Source organism: Equus przewalskii, chromosome 14 (genome assembly GCF_037783145.1).
Source record: "Equus przewalskii isolate Varuska chromosome 14, EquPr2, whole genome shotgun sequence".
Classification (NCBI taxonomy): domain Eukaryota; kingdom Metazoa; phylum Chordata; class Mammalia; order Perissodactyla; family Equidae; genus Equus; species Equus przewalskii.
This window is the reverse complement of record NC_091844.1, coordinates 58,595,535-58,618,613: the sequence shown is the minus strand read 5'-3', so window position 1 is coordinate 58,618,613 and position 23,079 is coordinate 58,595,535. Positions and strand designations below refer to the sequence as shown.

The following is a 23,079-nucleotide window of genomic DNA, read 5'->3' as shown; positions in this document are numbered from 1 at the left end:
TTCAGAGCTTCCAGGACTTTGTGAGCCTCTTCATACTAGAGATGAGGAAATGGAAGCCCAGAGAGGGCTCCTGGCTTTGCCACAGTCCCGCAGTGAGTGAGAAGTCAGGGTTGGATCTCAGTCCACTATTCTTCCCATTTCCTGACGCTGCCGGTCCGCAGATGCACTAACTTCCTGGCTCTTATGAGAATATTTCCACATAGTTCTATAGTGGGAAGCCTGATGAAAACGTTTACAGACTTCATTATCAAAATGCCAAACGGATGGCCTATAAAGAGGGCTAAGTATGTAGCACTGAAGACAGGAAAAGATGTGAGGCATCATGTGTGCACCCTGTTAGATCAACTTGCCTTCAGGTAAGGGAACTGTGTTCTAGTGACATCAGAACAAGATGAAATGGGCATAATCTACACAGAGAATGATTCCTTAGAGCATGCTTACGCAGCCCTACAATAGATTTCAAGTGAGGTTGTTCAGTGTCTTTCCAAATATACTTTCAAATGTTCTGAAGAATAGGATTGCTATCCAATTCTCTGGCATGAGAGAAGTATGTAATTCAGTTTGGAAGCAGGAGGATGAAACACTTCTATTCTGTGTATTATTTACTTATTCCTGACCCAACTTGTTCCAAAAAGGAAATTGAAATAGTACAACAAAGGATTTAGGAATCAGAATATAGTTTCTTAGCAAAACCAGCCCCAGTGTGTTCTGGTCTCTTTATGGAATGTTTCTAGGCCTTTTCTCCTTGTGCCAAACTTGCCAGATGTGGTAAGAAATTACTCATTGGTTGCGTTCAGTCTGCCTTAGCTCTAGGGAGGGCATGTATGAAATAGGCTGAAATTATAAATGAAAGAAACTAATGATGAATTTACATTTTTCAGTTATCAATAAAAATGTTGAATATTTCTTATATCTAGGTTAGTATGCTGTTGGACGCTAGCCATAATGGGTTATAAGATGATCCTTGCCTTAGTGAGGATAGGTGACAGTTGAGGAGAATGGCCAAGGCAGGCTGATGAAGGCTATGAGACACGAACTGCCCTTTGAAGGTTGAGCAGGACCTGGGTTGGCAGAGGGCGGCGGTTTTTAAGGTAGGGGACCTGCAGGAATGAGATCCTCAGGTAGAAAAGCATATGGCCTGTGGGTGGACTAGTTCTGTAGGGAGAATGCTGTAGTTTTGGTGGCGAAAGAATATCACTGACCTCTGTCAATGGTGCATGGGCTGTGGGCTATTTTTCTAACTGAGATCCTAAATTTACAGCATTTGTCTATGATTTCTAGCTCCTGGAGTCTTTGTTCACTGGGAGGGAGAGAGAAAATACAGTCATTGTAAAGACTAGGTTTTACTCTATTCTCCTTCCTAACAGTTCTGAAAGTGCCAAAGGAAGATCCAAATTGGATGTCATTTTATCTGAACTATGAAAAAAATTCTCCCAGGAGAGACAGCAATAACCTGGTTTCCCCTCTCACCTAAAAAAGGCTTTGGTCACTGATGATCTATTTCACAAGGTACTACTAACGCAGTCATGTGATTCAGATCTTGTGAGTCCTGCAATTGCCACTGCTGTGGCAGGAGGAATGCCTCCTGAGTACTAGTTAAGGTTTTACCACGTTGATATACCCCCCCGTGTAAATCAGGGTCATCCCTAGGGCTGAAGGGAGCACTCTCTACAGCTCAGGGCTCTTTCCCTTCACCATTCTCCCTGGGGCCTCTCTTGGCTTCACTGTCTTCCCTCTCTTCCAATTAGGACTGACTTAGTGAAAATATAGCAACAGTTGCTTTATTTTCGTTTGAAGTAGGCATTTACCTTGTATTGGGGCAACACCGTGCTCTCTGCCTCTTGCATAGAGTGTCTCTGAGAGGCTCTTAACTTCCACTCAGATGAATCCAGGGAGACAGGGAAAGGTTGAAATTAAAGCAAGTCAAATCAGGATAAGAAAAGAGATAGAGCAGGCCAGACCCAGTGGCCTAGTGGTTAAGTTTTGTGCGTTCCACTTTGGCATCCTGGGTTCAGTTCCCAGGTACAGACCTACACCACTCATCTGTCAGTGGCCATGGTATGGTGGCAGCTCACATACCAAAAAAAAAAAAAAAAAGAAAGAGGAAGATTGGCAACAGATATTAGCTTAGGCGAATCTTCCTCAGCTAAAAAAAAAAAAAAAGAAAGAACGAAAAGAGATAGGGCACATCTTCCTGACCAGACCCATAGCCCATGAAGCATTCCAGCTCACAAAATCAAGTTCTGACATATTTATTTATGCCAATCCATAAAGTGAGTCAGAGGAGCCCCTGGAAGTAATATAGTCTGAAATTTCTGATAAGTTTTGACGTCTTAAATGAGGCATTCTTAAATTTCAAATAAGTATCTCTAGCCAGTGGGTTGTTTCATGTGTGATAGCATGCTGGTGTTTTTCTGATTGATGCTGACACACAGCAACTCAACCAAATTACTCTATCCTGACTGATATTATTAGGTAAGCAAAAGAAATTAAGGTGCCAGTGGCGTGGAGGTGGGAGGATCTCTGTCATTCCATACGTATTCTGACCTAAAGACCCTCTGTGTGCTCCCAAGCTACAGAATTGCCCACTCTCTGGGCTTTGCCCTCTTCTCGCTGGCTCTGGGCACTGGGAGGCTGCTGGCATGGGTGAAGCATCAGTTATAATTGGTTTTGGTGTGGGGCCATTCATTGGGAAATACTGCTCTCTCTTTCATTCTTCAAGCCCAGTGATGGGCACAAGGGATATATTTCTGCCAGTGCAACTTTGCTTGATAGAATAAAATAGGATTATTTTTTCCTAACAAAAATCATCTCCAGGCTAAACTCTTTCTATATTTACTACTCATTCTTTACTGCTTATATGAAGCACATTGTGATAAAGAGCATGTTTTTCTTGTAGTCTATCAGATAAGAATTCAATTCACTTCCACAAACATTTTTTGAGCACATGCCCAGAATGGGGAAAGGAGCTGGGGATACAAAGATGAATAAAACACTGCCGCTGCTCCTGAGCTGCTCATTGTCTGGGGAGGGAACTAACGTTCAGGCAGTTAACTAAGGATGTGACCTGGTTCAGTGGAGGGGCCATCCTATTTCTAGCAACCCTCATATTTGAGAAAAGGCCAAGCAGGAGGCTGACGTGAGGACCAAGAACCATTTTCAAAATAAGATTATTTTTTATTTGGGATGTCTAGTGGCAGAGTTCTATTTTAATTCTGTAATTTATTACCTTTGCCATTTTAAATTGCTATGTACTTAAGGATGATTTAATTATACATTTTTTCGAAGTGGGTATAAAAAGTTACGTTATCACTGAGGTATCTTCATTTTAAACACTTGCATACCTATGTATTACGAAACTTGTCTTATCTCCTTATCATTTTGCTTCTAAGGGTCACACTGTACACTTTGTTTTCTGGCATTATGTTAATTAATGAATTATATTAACAGATTCATAAGCATCAAGCCATTTTTATATTCCAGAACAAACTCTATTGGTCATAGTGTTTTATTTTTGTTTCCTAATATTTTATTTAGACTATTCATATATTTATTTAGGCTATCCTAGAGTAGATTTGGCATCAGAACCTCATAGAATGGATTTAGTGATTTACATATATCCTAGTCTCTGATGTGGATTAAGTACTATAGCTATTTTTATTTATAGAAACTTCCTGTGATATTATCCTGGGTCATTTCTTATTGGGGGGGGTAGATATTTGACACCCCCTTTCAATATCTCCTATAGATAGTTGTTCTAGTTGACTGTAAAGTTTTTAGAACAAAGTTCAGCAATGTACGCTTTCCTAGTAGAAAATTGTCCATTTCATCTAGCTTTAAAAATTATTGGCAATAAATTACACATAGAATTTTTAAAATAATTTTTCATAGCCTCTGAACTGGTGGTTACATCTCTCTTTTTTGTCCTACCTTGTATTCTTTCTCTGTCTCTCAATTCCCCTCTCCCTCATCCGACTTGTCAGAACTTTTATCATTTTATTAACCTTTTCAATCTGTTTTTTCAAATAGCTATCAGAGCCCACATAGGAATTAATACATTTTTAATGACAGTAAAAGTGGTTCCTTATATTATAGTGCTTTGGAATCCTGTTGCATGAAGCAGTTTACTTAAAGATAAAGAATAATAGACAGAATAACGGTCTTAAGTGGTGCTACTTCCTGTATAGCTTTGGGTAAATAATTGTTCAGACCTAGGGTTTCCTTCTGTATAAAATGGATGGCAACATGTGCCCTGCCCACTGCACAGCGTGGCTGCAGTGATCAGGTGAGCTCATGTGTGTGAGACTGCTCTGAAAACTGTGATGTACCTACAGACAAGGTCATGAAATATGTCACTTCATGAAATATATGTTGCTTTTAGGCTGTATAGAAAAAACGAACAACCCCTCTCATAATTCTTTTAAAGCAATTTTCTACATCACAAAGATCATATAGACTCTCCTCTCTGAAAACATTTATAGGATTCGTCCTGAGGAATTATTTTAGTTTCAGGGGAAAATATTTCCTCATCACCCTCCCCCCAACATAAAAAGTTCTCATTCTACTAAATTAGAAATGTGCACTAAAGACCCATTCAATAAAGGGCACTGAAATGGAAATTAACTCAAGTCTGCTTTCAATTAATTTCAATTCCCCAAAGTGCCAAACTTTCCTTTTCTGTCACAGCAGTAATTGGAAAGTAATAGACAATCCTAAGTTTTCATGGTTTTATGCGTATATGCATGTGGGGGGGTATACATTCTAGGTCAGTCTGGAGGAGGGTCAGGAGATTTTTGGTATTCTTTAGGCTACTATTAAGTTTATTAATATTATTGTTTGAATTAATTTCATAAAAATCTGGCTATAACTTCTTAGGTTAACATTTCAACATTCCTATTTCTCTATTGCAATAATTTTAGAACCTTTGTTTTTAAGCAGCAGAAACTGAGTTTGAAAGGAAATCCTTCCCAAAAAGCTGCAGTCTGTGAATCAGACAAGAACAGAGAAACCCTGGTTGAGGGATGGAGGGGGGCGCAGGACCTCACCAGCCTGGTGGCTTTCTCTCTGCCCCCAAGGCAAGCTCAAAAGAGCCTGAAGGCTTCAAAGAGTACAGACTGAAACCATTGCTCTATATAAGGATCAGCCATGACTTAGAGACTAACAGGTATTTCCTCAAAACTTAATAGTATTTTCCCAGGGGGTCTGCCAAGGCCCACATGGGGATTTTTAGAGGCACTGCTGTTGCAGAGATGGAAAGAAAGGAGGAAGGCTGGGAAGGAGTAGAAGCCATACTAACTTGATGAGAGGAATGTGGCAGCATCTAATGGTTATTTGAAGGTGGGCAGTTGTTCAAGGGCTACGAAGGGCAGAGTAAAGAATTACTATTGGGCTCAGACAGTGAGAGATTCCCATAGAAAATGAAAAAGACTACAAGTAAGATCTCAAAGGGAATGTCATTATGTAGTAAAGCTCTTTCCAGAAAAGGTCATACTACTTTCCCATGTAATCTTGTTATTCTACCTTTTAAGATGTGCCTTTCAATATATATTACTCATTAATATGATCATGCTCTTCACACTAGTAATTCTCTTCTGGAAACCTAAGCTAAGAAAAAATGTCTTAAATATGAAAAAAAAAGCTATATTCCTTTTAATTCTCATCTATTATGGTGAAAAACAGAAAACTATCCTAATATTCAATAATTGGGGAAGGGAAAGAAAACAATGACACATTTCCTCAAACAACTATTTTTCAGTGACTAAATATAATGATTGTGAAACTATTTGGAGAAAGCCAGGCGTGATAAAAGCATCTGAAAGTTCTGAAATCACAGAGACTTGGTTCCAATTCTCGCTCCCTCTGCCATTTCTTATCCATGATCTTGGGTGTATTATTGCCTTATTTTCCCAAGCCTCGATATCCTCATCTATAAAATGAGGATAATGATACAGACGCAACAGGACTGATATGAGGATTCAATTAAATGTGACAATATAAATAACAACTAAGCATAGTGCTTGTTACATAGCAGCTGTTCAGTAAATGTTACTTCCCTGTCCACCATTCCCCATGTAACACATGGAAAGATGCTTGTGCTCTATCGAAAGATCTGTTGACAAACTTAAAGAAAGACATGGTTTCCAAGAAAATGCAAATTACAAAATTAAGTAGAAAACTGAAGTGGACCAATTATTTTTGAAGAAATTGAAAATTGTTTAAAGATCTGTCTACCTTTTTTAAAAAAAGGCACTAGGGCCAAATGGTTTTATAGCTATACTCTACTATCTTTTAAAAAACAGATAATTTCAATTTAATTGAAATTTTTCTAGATTTTAGAAAGAGATTGAAAACTGTAATTCATTTTAAGAAGCTAGCATAAACTTAACGCCCAGAAAAGAATAAAAAACAATAAACCTTCCACAGATCAAAATCACTCATGAATATAGATGCAAAATGTCTAAATATTAACAAATAAAATCCAGCAGCGTATCAAAAGAACTATGTCCTGTGACCAAGCAGATATTCCAGGAATGTAAGGATGACTCAACATCAAGGGGTCAGCATAATTCATTACAACAATGAATTAAAGGAGATGAAAGCAATTCTATCAATAGCTGCTGAAAGTTCTAATAAAATCCAACATCCATTCCTGATAAGAAAGTTTAATAAAATAAGACTAAAAAGAAATTACTTAAGTATGATATAGATTACTTACCAAAGACAGCAAATATCGTTCTAAATGACTTTAAAGCCATTTACATTAAAATCAGAAAATGGATGATGTCCACTGTCACCATTATTAATAAACATTATCCTGGAAGCTCCAGCAAATACAATAAGTTAGGACAATGAAATAACTAGTGTAAGTATTTAAAAATAAGGATTAAAAGTCACCCAGAAAACTAAGAAATATTCATTTAAAAAAATCTTCCATAATTAATAAAGTAATTCAGTTAAAGTGGCTGAATATAAAATAAATGTACAAAAAATAAAGAATACCAAAACCAAAATGGGAAAAATGGCATTCACAATAGCAATAAAAATTATGAAATATTTAAGAACAAATTTCACAAGAAAAGCATAGGACCTTTAAGAAAAAAACTATAAAATCTGATTGAAAGGCCTAAAACCATATCCAGACAAATGGAAAGAACTATGCTGCTCTTGGATGACAAAATTCAGTGTAAGAAAAATGCCAGTTCTTCCAAATTAATATATAAATCCTACTCAATTCCAATGAGAATCCCATTTTTTTTTTTTGGAATGTGAAAATTAATCTTGGAGTTCATTTATTCATATGGAAAAATAAGTGTCAGGAAAAGAAACTATATTAAAAAAAGGTTGACTTGCCTTACCAAATATTTTTAAAACATGGAAGAACATTGATAATTTGTGATTTTGGAGTGGAAATAGATAGAAAGATCAGAATGGAATAGAGAGCCCACGATAGATCTCAGTGTATATGGGAGTTTGATATGTGACAAAAATGATATTTCAATTTCATGAGGGAAAAGGATGATTTAAGTAATAACTGGTGCAGGTACAAGTGACTATCCATGTTGAAGATAAGGAAATTGAACACCCCCTCACCCCATATATAAAAACAAATTCCAGATGAATTAAACACTTAATAATAATAAAAACCCTAGAAGAAAATTTAGGAAAACATATATATAAAAATTTGGGACTGCAGAGATCTTAAACCAACTCAAGAAACCTAGAAGCAATTAAGGGAAAATATCTGACTAAATAAATTTTTAAGTGTTTCAGTAGCAAAAGTGACCACAAAGTCAAAAGACAAAAAGATAGATGGGAAAAATATTCATAATTCGTATGACAAATAAAGATCTAATATCTATTTAACAAAAGCTCTAACAGATAAGGAAAAGGCAGATGACCCAATAGAAAAATACACAAAGCAGAGGAATAGATAATTCACAGAAGAACAAATCTAAATGTCCAGTAAGTATATGTAGAGATGCTCAATAGTACCAGCAATCAGGAAGACTAACTATGAAATAACACTTGTCACCCATCCGACTGGCAAGAACTAAAAAGTGTAAATATCCACTACTGGCTGGGATGCAGGACAAAAGATACTCATGCAATATTCCTGGGTAAGTGAGAATAATTATAGCCTTTTGGGAAAGCAGCCTAATCATATCTATTAGACCCCCACATGAGTAAAAGCACCAATATGTAAGTCTCTGTGTACCAAGATGTTTGTTATGGCACTGTTTGCAGTGACAAAATAATGGGCATAAAGAGAATGCCCATTGATAAAGGAATGATTAACACAGGTCATCAAAACCATAGATATTATGCAGTCATTAAAAATTAATTTGTTGGATCTATAACCAATCTTTACCTGGAATCAAATTAACTTGGAAAGATTGCCACGATGTATTATTAAGTGAGAAAGATAAGATGCAGAGAGGTATAGTACGAACCGACAATGACAGCCCCGCTCCATATATGTACACTCTGTACATGTGTTCGTATGTGATTATGTGAGGATGGAGAAAGGAGTGGAGGAATGCCAGCAGATTGTTAACATCGGTTGGGACTGGGGAGGAACACTCATGCCCTCTGCTCAAATGGCCACAATAAAAACAACTGGAATGGTAAGGATCCATTAAAAAAAAAAAACGTAAAATGCTTATGCTACAATATAGGTAAAAAAGTAGATACAAAATTATAGGTAGGCTCCATGAACAATCATATAAAACATCCAAGAGAAAAAAGATTGGCAGACAACACAACCAAATCATGATGGCTGTTTAAGCAGAGGCATTATAGTTATTTTTTCTCTATATTTTCCGAATTGTCTTAAATGTAGTCTTGTTGTTTTTATAATTGAAGAAACAAAATAAAGTGGCTGGCCCAGTGGTGTAGTGGATTAAGTTTGTGTACTCCTCTTCGGCGGCCTGGGGTTTGCAGGTTCAGATCCTGGGCACAGACTTACACACCACTCATCAAGCCATGCTGTTTTGGCATTCTACATACAAAATGGAAGAAGATTACCACAGATGTTGGCTCAGCAACAATCTTCCTCAAGCAAAAAGAGGAAGGTTGGCAACAGATGTTAGCTCAAGCCAATCTTCCTCACCAAAAAAAAAAAAAAAAAAAGACAGAAAAAGAAATAAAATTTTCAATTTACTTTCTATTAACCACACATCTTTTTTAATGTCTTGAAATCAGTGACCATATGTACATATGTGACCTTGATGATGTCCTAGCTCTGAAAATGTGTAAATTTACATTTTAACTATGATATATGGAGGGTTTTTTGGGTTTGTTTTTTAGTTAGTTGTAGATAAGATAACTGAATCCCCAAGAATTACTTATCCATAAAAATCTCTTAAAAATATAGCTTTACATATTTCAAGATTTTTCCCCCAAATAGTAACAGAAATCACTTCTAACGATAATTTTCAAAGCTATGTGGCTCTGGGCAGGTCACTTCTCTTCCCATCTGCAGCCTTCAGTGGCTTCACCTATAAATGATGGAGTTGGATGAAATAATCTTCTCAGGGCCTTTTGGCTCTAACATTACGTGATTTAATTATGTTCATTATGGAATGCATTAGATATCAAATAAATTAATAACTTGAAGGAGAAGAAAGTTTTCATCTTAGCAATGCTTATATCAGCTTTGAAAGACATTCAGATAGCTAGGGAAGATGCCCTACCTTGACATAACTTTCATGCTCATATGAAAAATGGGCAAGATTCCAAATAGCATGTGGCCTTGACCTTTATAGCCTTCATTTATAACCATGTAGCTGTTGACCAATGCTTTTTCATCCCTGTGTACCCTCCCACCCCGCCAACTTGTTATTTTGCTTTACAGACTTCAAAATGTGAATGAAAAGTTTTAATTCTACTTTCTTGAGGGATAATTTATATAGGATAAAATGCACCCAATTAAGATATATACTTTGATGAATTTTGACAAATTTATGCATCTGGATAACCACTACCACGATTAAGCAATAGAACATTTCTATCATCCTAAAAAGTTCCCAGCGCCTTTTCCCAGATAAGTCTCCACCTCCTACCCTAGGTAACTACTGATCCGCATTTTGTCACTATAGATTAGATATGTCTTGTCTAGAGCAATGAACAAAGTTTTAACTTGTGTTTTCTCAGTCTTGGGTAGTATTAATATACTATTTTGATTGTTTCAATCAGGTTACCTAGTTGCAAGCAACAGAAAACTACTTTGACTGATTTAAGCAGCAAAGAAACTTGTTCAAAGAATACAGCTCATAGAATTGCTGGGAGACTGGTGAATCAAGTTTGGGATAATGCAGCCTGCAAACAATGCCCCAAATCATATAGTACAGCTGTTCTGGTGAGGAAAGCACCCAAAGCAGCGGCTTAGTTACCTAAACTGTCTGCACCAGATCATGGTCACCACCGCTACTTTTGCTGCCACTGCTGTCTTAGGAACTCTTTCTATTTTTTAGAAAGTAGAAAGTATATCAAGTATACGTGTCTTAGCAATCCTTCTGCAACTGCTAGTGTCTATTGGAGTGGGTGCATCTGAGTGGCCTATCCTTGGTCATGCGTCCGTTATGTCTTAGCTTCAAGGGAAGCTAGGAGAACCTGGCGTTTTCAGCCTCTATAGCAGGTGGCATCTGATCAAGCCTCCTAAGGTGAGGGAATCCCCCAATCATTGGAAAAGATTAAAATTCTAGATGACGAAAAAGAGTGCCAAGGCCCACAAACTGACGGTGTTTGTTTGTTTGTTAGATTGCATTCTGAACTTGCAGCTTCGTGTCTAACGTTCACTCCAGCCAGGCCACATTTGATAAGTATCTCCTGGGTGTAAAGGAGTCTACCAGATGCTGAAAGTGGGGACGAGGTCATCAAGAAATGTGTTTTTAATGAAATAGAATAGAAACAGATGTGTTGGCCTTCATACTTACTCAAGTTTTTTCTTCTTAATATAATTTCTCTAAACTATAGCCTGCTAATAAAATCAATGGGTCTAAATTAATTGTCAAAACTACCATAATTTTAACTAGTGAATTTCATACTTATTCACAAAATATTGGTTTATTTTTTAAGCTAAATATTTACTCAATCTTTTCACTCTTCTGAAATTGCATAAACCTAAGTTGCCTCTAATAGCTGTGTTCATCCCAATTGTTTTAAGTTAACACATAAAGGAAGTCCAGTTACTTTGTCAGTTCTACCCGCTATCACTTACTCTTCATTTCGATTGACAGGTCCAGGGAAGAGGGGATGGCCTGACTGGGGACAATGAAGATGCAATCCTGAAGAATAAGGCGGAGGAGAGAAGAAACAGGCACCATGGAAAAAACCAAGACAAAACAAGGTTAGATTTTTCCTATGTCTTTCTTCAGGGCTCAGGATTCAAGAAATGTAGGTTTTAGTCTTGTCTTGCCATTGTCTCAAAACATGATAATATGTTAACTTGACTATTCTCATTTGCTTATCATCATATAATAACCATGTAGAACATAGACTTGGTGCTGGAGAAACAGGAAATGCTATATATTGAATTTGGTTAGAGTAGTTATTTTATTTTTCTTAGCAGTAACTTTAGGACTGCCTCAGAACAACCTGCTGAATAAGGCCCAGATAGAGATTCAACTGATAGACCTCCAATACCTTCTAGGCTAGCCTAGAAACATAAGTGCTGTATCTTTTAATCTTTACCATATAGAATCAACAACACAGAAGTGGGTTCTGTTATCGTTTCCAATTTACGGAAGAGAAAACAGTCATAGAGAAGTCAGGCTACAACCACAAAGTGTCCAAGTTCAATCTGGGAATCCTGGTCTCTGTTCCCAAGTTCAGGTTCTTGCCGTGATTACCATGCTGTTGGGACATAGCATAAAATGGGCTACATAATCTTTACTCAGGCTTATATGGGGAGTTTTGGTAATCTCAAACCATTTGGACTTTATAAGGCAGCCCTCGATGTGTATATGTTCTGGGCTGAGGTTATGTGTTATTTGTGAACTTACTGAGGCTGGGTCCTCTAAGGAAGGGTTTCCTATACCAGCATGTCTTAGGAGAACAATATATACATCCACACAACCAAATCTTTGCAACCAGGGCTTTCATCCATAAACTCCTTGATTCACATAATGTGACATAATAGAGATGTAGCTAAATGGGTTAGCAACGAGCTGCATGTTCTATGTGGATTTCCTCATCTTCATGGCCAAACAAGGTGGTTATGAAAGGTAGATTCTAGGCCAAACATTTTTCTCGCTGGGTTGTAAATGATTTTTATAACAGACTACTTCCTTTGTGTTTGCCATATGTTTCAAAGTCTCTAGTGTTGACAATACTGTTTTCTTTCTGCCTGCATCCTTCTCAGAAACTTTCCATTGACAATTCCCTTCTATCAACCCTCTAGCTCAGGAGGACAGTGAGATTCCCTTAGCTGATCTGGGCAGTGATGGGCAGGCAGAGTTCAGAAGTTTGGCAATGATCAGAGGCAGGAGAAGTAAGGCGTATTTTCTGCAGGCCTCCTGAGAACAATAGAGTGAGGACTGACAGGTGCCTGGTGAGCAGCCTTCCTGACTCTAGACCTACCCCAGCAGGTAAACTTCAGTCAGCCCCAAGAACACGAGGGAGACCCCTCATGGGCATTCCCATCTGGCTAATTCATGATCATTAATCATTCAGTGTGGTTGAGAAACTTCCTCACCACGGTAGAACGTGATTTTTACTACAAGAGTTATATTAGGTAGATATGGTTTGCTCATTAGGACGTGAATATAAAATCACCTACACAAGTTTGTGTTTTGTTCTTGTCGAATCATTGGTCTCTTGTCGTGCAGGCACAGATTTAGGATCCTATATGTCCCCCTATTCCCTGCATGTGTCTGAAGAGGATAGGGACAGAATGAGCTGTGTTAATTGAAGAGAGCTTTTTCTCCCTACAGGAGAGAATGAACATATTCCGATGAATAATCCTTCCACACAGATTTACCAGGTAAAGACAAACAGATTGTTTTGAATGATCCTATATGTAATAGTGATGAGTGTCCTTTATGTGTAATTTTTTTTAGCACTCGCAAATGTTTCCACATATATCATTGCATTTGTTCACTTAACAAGACTGTGAGATAGGCAGGGCAGAGAGCACCATTCACATTGTACTTTTGAGAAAACTGATTATTGAAGCACAACTTATCCAGTTTATAAAATACAGCACCACCATGCCTACATCAGCTCCACTTTTCTTGCCTGTTGCCACCATCGCCATGGCCCTTACATCACGCAATAACATTTTCATCAGAGAGACGGAGAGAGCAAGATCTGTTTTTCTTCGTTTCCTATTTTAGCAGAAAGAATTGAGAATTGAAAGGGCGTTTCCAATGCAAATGTTCAAATATGGTGGATGAAAAAGTTTTTAAATTCCTTTAAAACAATAGGACTAATTTAATTTATAAGTAGTCTGCAAAACATTATGTAATATGTTTGCAACGAGGATCACATCAGCCTGCTTTGGTTCTCTAAATAGTATTTATTTGACTTCTACCTTTCAACTGTAAGTTTAAAGGAAATTCTGTCCTTAAAAATCATGCAAGTTTATTCTGACATAATTTGTATGTAAAAGCAGCTTGGGCTAGGGTAACCTAATCCCCGCCAAGCTCCTCTCTAGAGTTAAGGCAGTATTATTTGGAATATACAGGGAAGAAAGAATTGAGAGGGCTTGGTGTGGGTTGGGAGAAATGGTGATTTCAAAGTTAGCTTAAAGCCAACTTAAAGGTTTTTAACCCTGGTAACTAGGAAAAAAAACTGGCCTCCCAAATAGAGATATGAGAATCCAGCACAGATAGTTTGGGTAACAGATGTTATTTAGGTTTGTTGAGTTTAAGTGATAATAAAGTAAAAATAACAACTAGTTCCCAGAAACAGCATGCAAGTGATCATTGCTGTGGGCCCAATTAGGGCAAGCCAGCACAGGATTATGAAAATAGTTTTTAATCATGTTGCTCCTAGACCCACACCAGCAATGGGAGGGGCATAAAGGAAACAGCCTCATTTCAATTGAATGCATATTTATTGAGCAGTTACTATGTGCAAAATCTACTGCTTGGCCCAATGGGAGATGAAACAGACATTCTCATTGATTTTTAAGTGTCCACAATGCAGAAAACACATACAATAAAAAGCTCATACAAGCTAGGCTGTTGGAAGGATTCCAACAGAGGCATTGATAACATTCTATGGGATATGGGGGAGGGATGAACTAATATTGGCTGCAGGATTTGAACCAGGCTTTTAAGGACAAGGTGCTCATTTGGTAAGTGTATACGGGGAAGGGTATTTCAAGCAGAGGGACCAGCTTGAACAAAGTCCTAGAAGCAGGAGTGAGTCTTCACTCAGGGCTGATTTGATGCCTCACTTGTCCAAGACCTCCAGATGTCTTCCCTGCCCACCGCCCTCTGTTCACGTCTGACCTGTGTATGGCATTTGAATGAGTGTATCTCTTTAAACTCAGGTACGATTTAAAGTCTATTAAAATTTTTATGTAGGTCACTCCCTGAATGTTGGCTAAATATAGCTGCAGTGGGGGTGGCCTCATTCTCTTATTGTATCACAAATCCAAGTACATCTGTTCACAGTGGAACAAATGAAGCAGTGCAAGTGAAGTTGGTCTATATGACCTCTGTGATGCTGTGATTATAACCCCATCCTTGTTTTAAAAGAAAGCTTCCTAAGTCCCAGTCTGTGTGCTCCAAGCAACATTTAACCAAAAGAAGACGAAGGAGCAGAAGTAAAGAAAGAAGAAGAGGAAGAGGAAGGGGAGGAGCAGGGAGAGGTTAACTATAACAGAGCACAATCTATTCTAAAAAGGCAGAGCAGAATATGAAATCTGAAACAAAATGACATTTCAGCCATTCTCTATCTTCTTATTTTATTTTCTTGATACATACCCATCCCTACCTGACATTATAGTAAATATTAATTTGTTTGTTTTTTGATTGTCTGTCTCTTTCTCTAGAATGTAAGCTCCAAGGGCAGGGATTTAGTCAATTTTTCTCTCTATTGTATTCTCAGCACAAACTACAGCGCCTGGAATATAATACATATTCAATAAATATTAGTTGAATGAATGAATGAGTGAATGAATATCTGCAAGACATATATATTGCTTTGAACCAGGAGGTCTGATGCAGTCATTCAGTCTGGTGCCAAATGGTGCTTGGAAAATTGTCTGGTTCTAATAAACTCCAAAGGGGTTTAAAAGGTTAAATATAAAAAGTCAAGCCATAAAAGTTTAGAATAAGTCAATATTTATTTTGTCTCTGGATGTGAAATATCTTTCTAAGTAAAAAAGCACTGGAAGAAATCACTAAGGAAAGGGGTAGAGGGTTCATCCACATCACAATTTAAAATTTTCCCAATGTAAACATATTTTCAACAAGTTCAAAGGCATATAACAAAATCTGGAAAATTCTTACAAAAAATATTACAAAGGCTTAATGATATACAAATAGTTCATGGAAATCAATAAAAAGGAAGCTTCTGAGACCTCAGTAGAATATGGGCAAAGAACACAGACAATTTACCAAAGTAAATTACAGATGGCTGATAAACAGAAGAACAGGTTGAAGCTCAAGGAAACGATGATTAAAACAAGGAGCAGTATTTTTTGACTACCTAATTAACAAATAATAAAATAATTAATAATATTTAGTTCTGATGAGTGTGTGTAAATTGGTGGAAACTTTTAGGAAAATCATTGTTAAAATGCAGTAAAAGTGTTAAAATATTCATACTCCTCATTGGCTCCTTTTCTTTGGATGGCCTTTACCTCCTTGGTAAGAATAAGGTACAGTGACCCAAATCAGGGCACAGAAGCCAAGAGGAGAATGAGCACTCGCATCTCCGAGTGCATTCCAGGTAGCATGACTGCCAGGACAGGTGAGTCAGTGTGGATGCACCGACTGATCCTTGGGTGTACTGGTTCAGTGTACTTCCTCCCTTTTGTTTGAACCCAGGTCTATTCCCTTTTTCTCTCGTCCTCTGTCCACTGTACATAGCCCTCACAAAGTCCATCCCAATCTCTTTTCCAGAGCCAGATTGTGCTCCTTCACCATTGATTATTTCATTTTGCATACGGATTTTTAAATTATGATTCCATTAACATGAGAAGTTGGGGAGAGGGACCCACAATTAAGGCAACAGATGTAACTGCACAATTTAGTCTTAGCTCAATCCTCACACTAATGATTTGAACTCCAACTGTGTTTTTGGCTCACTTATAGCCTTAGGAATGTAAACACTGCAGCTTCTTCCATTTATATTACTAATGTTTCATATATCATGTCCAAGACATGTTTTTCTACATACACTAATTTAGAACATTACACATCATACAGTGTGTTTCCAAGAATATTCAACTATATTATTATAACTTTTCAAGCCCTCTGGTCAAATATATTTTGTATACTTATTAATTAATTGAATATATTGTCTTCCTCCAATATAGTAGATTTCCCTTTGGCTCAAATACTACCTAACATCCTTTGACTCACAGTAATTTCATATTTAGGAATTTATCCTAAGGAAATAATCTGAAACACAGGAAAAGCTTTTCAAAAAAGCATTATATGTCAGCATTATTTATGATATTGAAAAATTACAAACAACATAAATTTCCAACAAGAGTGAATGGGTAGGTAAACTCTGGCACACCCATAGGATGGAATATTATGTAGCCATTAAAAATAGACACTTGGGAAAAATTTTGAAGGCTATGGGAAGGGGTTTATAAGAATGTTAGGCAAAAAAAGGGGGGGAGCAGAATCAAAATATATCTGTAGTGTGATTTCAACCATATAAATATCTATATTTATATACATAGAACAAAACAGAAAGAAATGTGCCAAAACATTAATGGTTGTATTAAAGTAATGAGATTTGGGGGGATTCTCTTTTTTCTTTTTCTCTGTAATGGAAATAATTTAAGAAAATGAGTATGTGCTGAAAGGATCTCTAATTGAAAACTATGGGAACCAGTCCTACAGTAATAGGTTTCATCATCAAAACTGCCATTGACAGTTTTCTAGAATTTGTGTGTCCTATTTGAGCCCCAGTCTCTTTTTACTGTTGAGGAATGTCTTCTAACACTAGAGAAGTTAACTCTACTAGGCCTGTGCTACATCCGGGGATCGATAAGATAAATTCCCAACACACCAGGCTTCATATCAGCTTCAATAATGCCCTGTAAGAGGGAGGTTAAGGGTCAACCTCTGCAGAGAGTGTAGAGGAGTAGATTTGGGGAATTTAGTCTTGACAGTTCAAATAAACTCCTGCCCACTTTGTGTTTTAAATCATGGCATTTTCTGGGGATTAATAAAGAGGCCTAAAATTAGGAAGATGGAAGTTGTAGAAAGACCATATTTCTTCTGTAGCAACCCTGGTTTAGGGGGAAACCAGAGCAATTACCTTGGCATCCTTGCCGTCATGTGCTACTTCAAAACACCTGGGTTTTTGCTCTTATAGAGCCTTTAGTCAGGTGTTGTAGGAATTTGACACACCTCGTGGAAGTTTCTCAAATCTTGACATTTATGACTTTGCAGAGTTCTCAAGGCACAGGCTCAATCCCCTGCATTTGCCTCAGAGTAGCCTTCTGACCTTGATAATGGGACAGAAAGTAAGGAGAAGTCTGTGTAAGAAACAAATTGGAACTACTGGCATAATTTATGAATATTTAGTTTGAGGGATCTTTGGTGGAAAAAAAGTTGGAAGACATTGACTCAAATTCATCTTAAGAAGAGTTAAGAAGCCAGAAAAGTAAAGAAAATTGAGAAACAGAAATTAAGACCAGGAAATAGGAAGAATTCAGACTCCTCTCCCCTATTTCTTTGAGCCTAAGATGCCCTCTGTGGTACCCTAGGCTTCGAAGTACAAGTCTTCCCTGAACCTGCCTCCAGTGGGAGCCCGCCTCCAGCGGCAGGATGGAGGGATCATAACCTCTCTAGAGCAGCTTCATGAAAAAATCAACGAGATGAGGAACGTGTTCAACTCGCTGGAGAACAAGGTAGAAACCCATTTCTAATCCTTGGGGTGGGCTGTGGGCTGCCAAATAAGAAAGCTGAAGAGAGAGCAGAAAAAAGATGTTAAGTCCATGTCTTCAGAATATTTTTTATTCACAAAAGAATGGCCAGTTGGTACTGGAAAACCAGTCTGTAGCAGCTAAAGAGATTAAGAGCCCTAAGCATCTTAAAGGTGAGATGTTGTCTCAGGTGTGTGATTGTGCTCACCTGGCATCTCCTCCTTGACTGATCAGCGGTTGTGAAGCTGTTTATAAAGCAGTAGGGTTACTTCTGTGGCAGGTACCCAAGGGGATCAAAGTAAAATATGGGAAGGAGATGGGCTCATACCTCAAAATTCCCAACATCCCTATATAACCTGGCTGTTAGGGAAAATTTTTGATAGTTCTTAATTTTTTGAGAGTTGGGGTTCTACTGGTAAGAAAGAGTCCTTTTCCCTAGGACCCTCCTGCTGTCTTTTGGCCCCTGGGGAAAACTCCACTCATTCACCTCAGGAAGCAGTGATAATGAAACCTATTTCTGTCGGATAGTGGTTCCCTTTTTTTTCCAAGCAGGAAACCTGAGCGAATTTTGGAGCACCTGAATGAATGTCAGATTTCCTTCCTTCAATTTTAAAACTTGCATAAATTTTGCTTTGATATTACATAGCCGTTGATTTTGTTTATTTTGCTCACAGAAGATGAATTTATATAATGAGAATTACCAGATCAAAAGTAGTTGATTTAGTGAGTTAATCCACCGTGATTGACTGAATTAGGACACGTGCTGAAATCCATTGCAGAGATTAATTAAAATAAAAAATGATTGGAATGAAAAACATTGTTCATGTTGTTTCCCAGTCTTCCAGCCCCAAACACTTGACATCTTGCTTTTTTCCTCAGAATGATCTCTTCGGTTTGTCTTATTTCTCCCTCGAAAGAAAACTTTGTGAAGCACAGTGGACCACAAAACCCTATATTTTAAAAAATATGGTATAGGAGACTAAGTCATTTTATAGTGGGAGGTGCCATTGCAAGTTGGAACCATTTGGACGAGCAGATTCCAAAAATATACATTTGACGGAATGTTTAAGAAATATACATTTGATGGAATTTTAAGGCACCTGGATTTTAATTTCCATCCCTTTAAGATAAGAATACTTGGGGGATACTTTTAATTATAGAATGAACCTACTAAAAAGTTCTGTTTTAAAGAGAGATCTGTAGCTAAGAGTTCCTCTACTTAGCAGAGCATAAGATCGTGTCAAGAAAGTAATGTTATTGTTATCTTATTGTTATTATTATCTAAACTTTCTGTCTGTTGAAAATACTTTTTACATTTGTTCAATAAATAAAACTGAACTTTAGAAGTGCTCCATTTTCTCCACATTTCTGTCTGTGCTTAACTTTTTTCTTTCTTTCTTTTCTTTTTTTCTTTTGCTGAGGAAGACTGGCTCTGAGCTAACATCTGTTGCCAATCTTCCTCTTTTTTGCTTGAGGAAGATTGTCCCTGAGCTAACATCTGTGGCAATCTTCTTCTAGTTTTTTTTATGTGGGATGCCACCACAGCACGGCTTGAAGAGCTGTGCATAGGTCTGCACCTGGGATCCAAACCCGCAAACCCCAGGCTGCCAAAGTGGAGTGTGCAAACTTAACCACTATGCTACCGGATCAGCCCTTTGTGCTTAACTTTTTGATTTGCAACTTAAAGGAGGAGAATTAAAATTTCTCGAACACCAAGCATGCACGGCGGCAGACACTTTACCTACATTTATTAATTTAATTGTCAAGCAGCCCTGTGAAATAGATGTTACTATAGCTATTTTATGGATGAGGAAACTGCTGCAAAGAGGTTAAAAAACTTGCCAAAGGTCTTGGTACTTGTAGGAGAGAGCTAGAATTTGTACCTTTGTACCTTATCTGACTCCAAAATTGACACCCTTTTCATGGTGTGGAAGGTGACAAGAGAAGTCCAATGTGTGCATTCCTACATGATCAGGCTTGACTGCTGAAGACAATTCGTATCCCTGTGAACAACAGTGCTGAGCTCCTACCATTGTAGATATTTCTGTGCCCTCCTTATGGATTAAAGCCCACTGCCACTGAAAATGTCACTCTCTCTTTTTCCATGACATCGTTTAAGCATATACATAAAAATAAATTCTTCCCTTTCAAAGAAATTCTCAGAAAAGCTTAGTTATTACTCTTTTATCATTTAATTTTTTTAAGGAAAAAAAGAACTGAATTTCTTCGTCTTCTCCTAACAAGTAGGGATAATATGATCCATCCCTTCTTTCACGGAATTTGAAGAATTACCCAATCAAGATTGTCTTTCACATGCATATGTTGCTTTTCAAGGTTTTTAAAAATCTCATTTTAATCAAAGGTGTTAGAATAAATAGCAGCTTGCAGGAATACTTGTAAACTTAATTACTTGCTTGATTTCTTGTCACTATCAAGCTTTAGCATGTGCTGTATAAAAAGGACCCTCTTTTCCCTAGATGAATGGGCCAAGGTTGTTTTAAGTTGTCCAAACTTTAGTCTACCAGTAAATGAGGTCTGTAGATTTTCAAGAGCCTGATTTCTCAAACAACAGAAAAAACCATGGGGTCAATGGTACTACTTATAATAATTTATAGCAAGTTGAATTCACTCTTCGTGTACTGTTTAGTTGCAGGCCCTAGCCTCTGAACTCAAAACTGGTTTCACGGAAGCAATGCAAGAACTGTCAAGAATTCAACATGGAGAATATGCTTTGGAAGAGAAGGTTAAGAGCTGCAGATGTTCCATGGAAGAAAAAGTTACCGAGATGAAGAATTCATTAAACTATTTCAAGGTAGGCTCCTCTTTTGTGTCCCTGCTGAAGAGAGATTCTTGGCTTTAATATCAGAAGTAGAAAACTTCGCATTTTGCATAACAGCCAAATATCAGAATTTTCTCTTTGGCTCATTCACTAATTATCATGGAAAAACATCTATGTCATGTTTTTTTTTCTTGTATCTCTGTGTTAAAATCAGAGGGCACAATAGAAGTAAAATTTTCATCTCTCATTCATTCCACAAATACGTATTAAAAGCTTACTATGTACTAGATATTACGTTATGTTCTTTTATACCATATACCAGATTAAATACATATCGATTCTTCTTTCCTAGGAAGAGCTGAGCAATGCCATGTCAATGATCCAGGCCATCACTTCCAAACAAGAAGAAATGCAACAGAAAATTGAACAACTTCAGCAGGAAAAGCGAAGAGAATCTCGAAAAGTGAAAGCCAAGTAAGTGTCTTACAAAAAATTTACCAAAGGCAAACCCATAAGCAATGGCTTTTATGGAGGCACAGGGAACATCTTCTCTGCTGTCGGCATAGTGCTACCTAGCCACTGGGCCAGCATGGGATGGACGTTACAGAGCCATTAAAGTTGGTTAATACTAAAAATAGATAGAAACTGTTACAGAAAATGCACTTAATACAATAGGAAGTTAAATGAAAATGATATGCAGTGGCATGTAGAATTTGACTTCAACTGTAAAAACATGTAAAATACATCTAGAAAGATATAGTTGAAAATGGTTGTTGTAAGATACTGAAGTCGCCAGTGATTTTCTTTTTAATTAATTTTCCAAAATTTCTCTAATGCTACTATTTTACTTCTACTATTGAAAATAAATTTATGTTAAACAATATGTCAACCAGGTTGAATCAAGTAAAGTTTCATCACTAAACATATATAATCTTTATTGTTGTACATTTTTAATATTATGTGACCCTGGAGAGTGGCTTATTGTTTTCAGTGGAAGACCTGCTGCTTCCGGGTACCTTTGTGTTGCTTTGTTAAGCGAATGTCAATCATCTCAAGCAAATTGTCCCCACTGCAAACTCTGTAACAACTCTGATGATAGGGAAGTCAGTAACAGAAAAATAAGAATGTGGATATTACAATTAAAAGGTGATTTATAGGTATTTGAAATTTTTTCTCCAGCTTTGGTAATGAATTAAGATGAACCATATGAATTGTTAGTGTTTAACCATTTTTAATTTACAAAAAAAGAAATTTTGTATGGTTCAACCTAATAATTTAGAAATTTTCTTGAGTTACTCTGAACTGACTCTATTCTTAACCCATCAGGTATTAAGGGTCTTTGTTTCTCTTCCACAGGAAAACTCAAAAAGAAGAACACACCTCACCGGCTGGGCCTCCACAAGCACAAGGCAGTCCTTTCCGTTCGATCAATATCCCTGAGCCTGTTCTTCCCAGTGAAGACTTTACCAACCTCTTGCCTTCTCAGGCCTATGAAAAAGGTACAGTTGACAAAGCATACTGAATTAGCCATGCATTTTCCCCCTTGATTCCTAAATTCTTAAGAATAGTAAGAATGGGTTTACGTCCTCCATCCTCATTAGAGGAAGATGGAGTATTGCTCAGATTTTTCCTCTTGTATCTGCAATTTAGAAGAATCCAGAGGATCTGAGAGAGTAGGAGAGTCTTCCAAATTTTAAAAGATTTTCTCTATTGGGAAAATGCTAATCTGAGTATTCTAAATTTCAAATGGAGTAGAAATAATTTATTGCACAATAATACTATACCAACCATAGAAGAAAAATGTTAAAAAAATTATTCACTCTAATAAATCGTTTTATTTTCCACATTACTTCTCAATCCTTGTCTCTCTGCATAGACACAAAATTGTGTGTTCTGCCTTTTTTTCAGCAAAGGTTTCACTCATATGAGAAAATCATATCTGCTCTAACTGGCAGGCAGTGATGTCAGTGTCGTCTAACTCTGTCCTCCTTCCCTGGAAGACCAGAGCTGGTGCTGTCTGTGGGCTGAAATAGTCACCACCACGTCCCTGATCTGAGGGATGACAGAACAGATACTAGAAAATTGTTTGCAGGCAGTACTGAAGAAACTGGCTTTCCAAGGGATGTCTGTAACCATGTTCGGTCACATGTTTGCTACGTCTTTGTATCCTCAGCAATCTCAAGCAAAGCACCTTATACACAGGAGCATGAATGAAGATATTAACATCATTTAGATGAAT

The 23,079-nt window shown here is 37.4% G+C and overlaps 1 protein-coding gene across 38 annotated transcripts in view; it reads left to right on the top strand.

The window, feature by feature from the left end:
• The window catches only part of ARHGEF33 (Rho guanine nucleotide exchange factor 33), a 117,349-nt gene that overhangs the window by 13,124 nt on the left and 81,146 nt on the right, over positions 1 to 23,079 (top strand). For 35 of the 38 annotated variants that reach the window (XM_070572897.1, XM_070572878.1, XM_070572879.1 and 32 more), the window contains exons 3-8: positions 11,238 to 11,347; positions 12,933 to 12,982; positions 17,903 to 18,046; positions 20,709 to 20,873; positions 21,193 to 21,314; positions 22,197 to 22,339. In XM_070572897.1, coding sequence (XP_070428998.1) covers positions 11,323 to 11,347; positions 12,933 to 12,982; positions 17,903 to 18,046; positions 20,709 to 20,873; positions 21,193 to 21,314; positions 22,197 to 22,339 — 649 coding nt within the window. In that variant the 5' untranslated portion in view covers positions 11,238 to 11,322. The remainder of the gene's footprint in view (positions 1 to 11,237; positions 11,348 to 12,932; positions 12,983 to 17,902; positions 18,047 to 20,708; positions 20,874 to 21,192; positions 21,315 to 22,196; positions 22,340 to 23,079) is intronic. The other 3 variants (XM_070572908.1, XM_070572906.1, XM_070572907.1) reach the window with 1 other exon arrangement.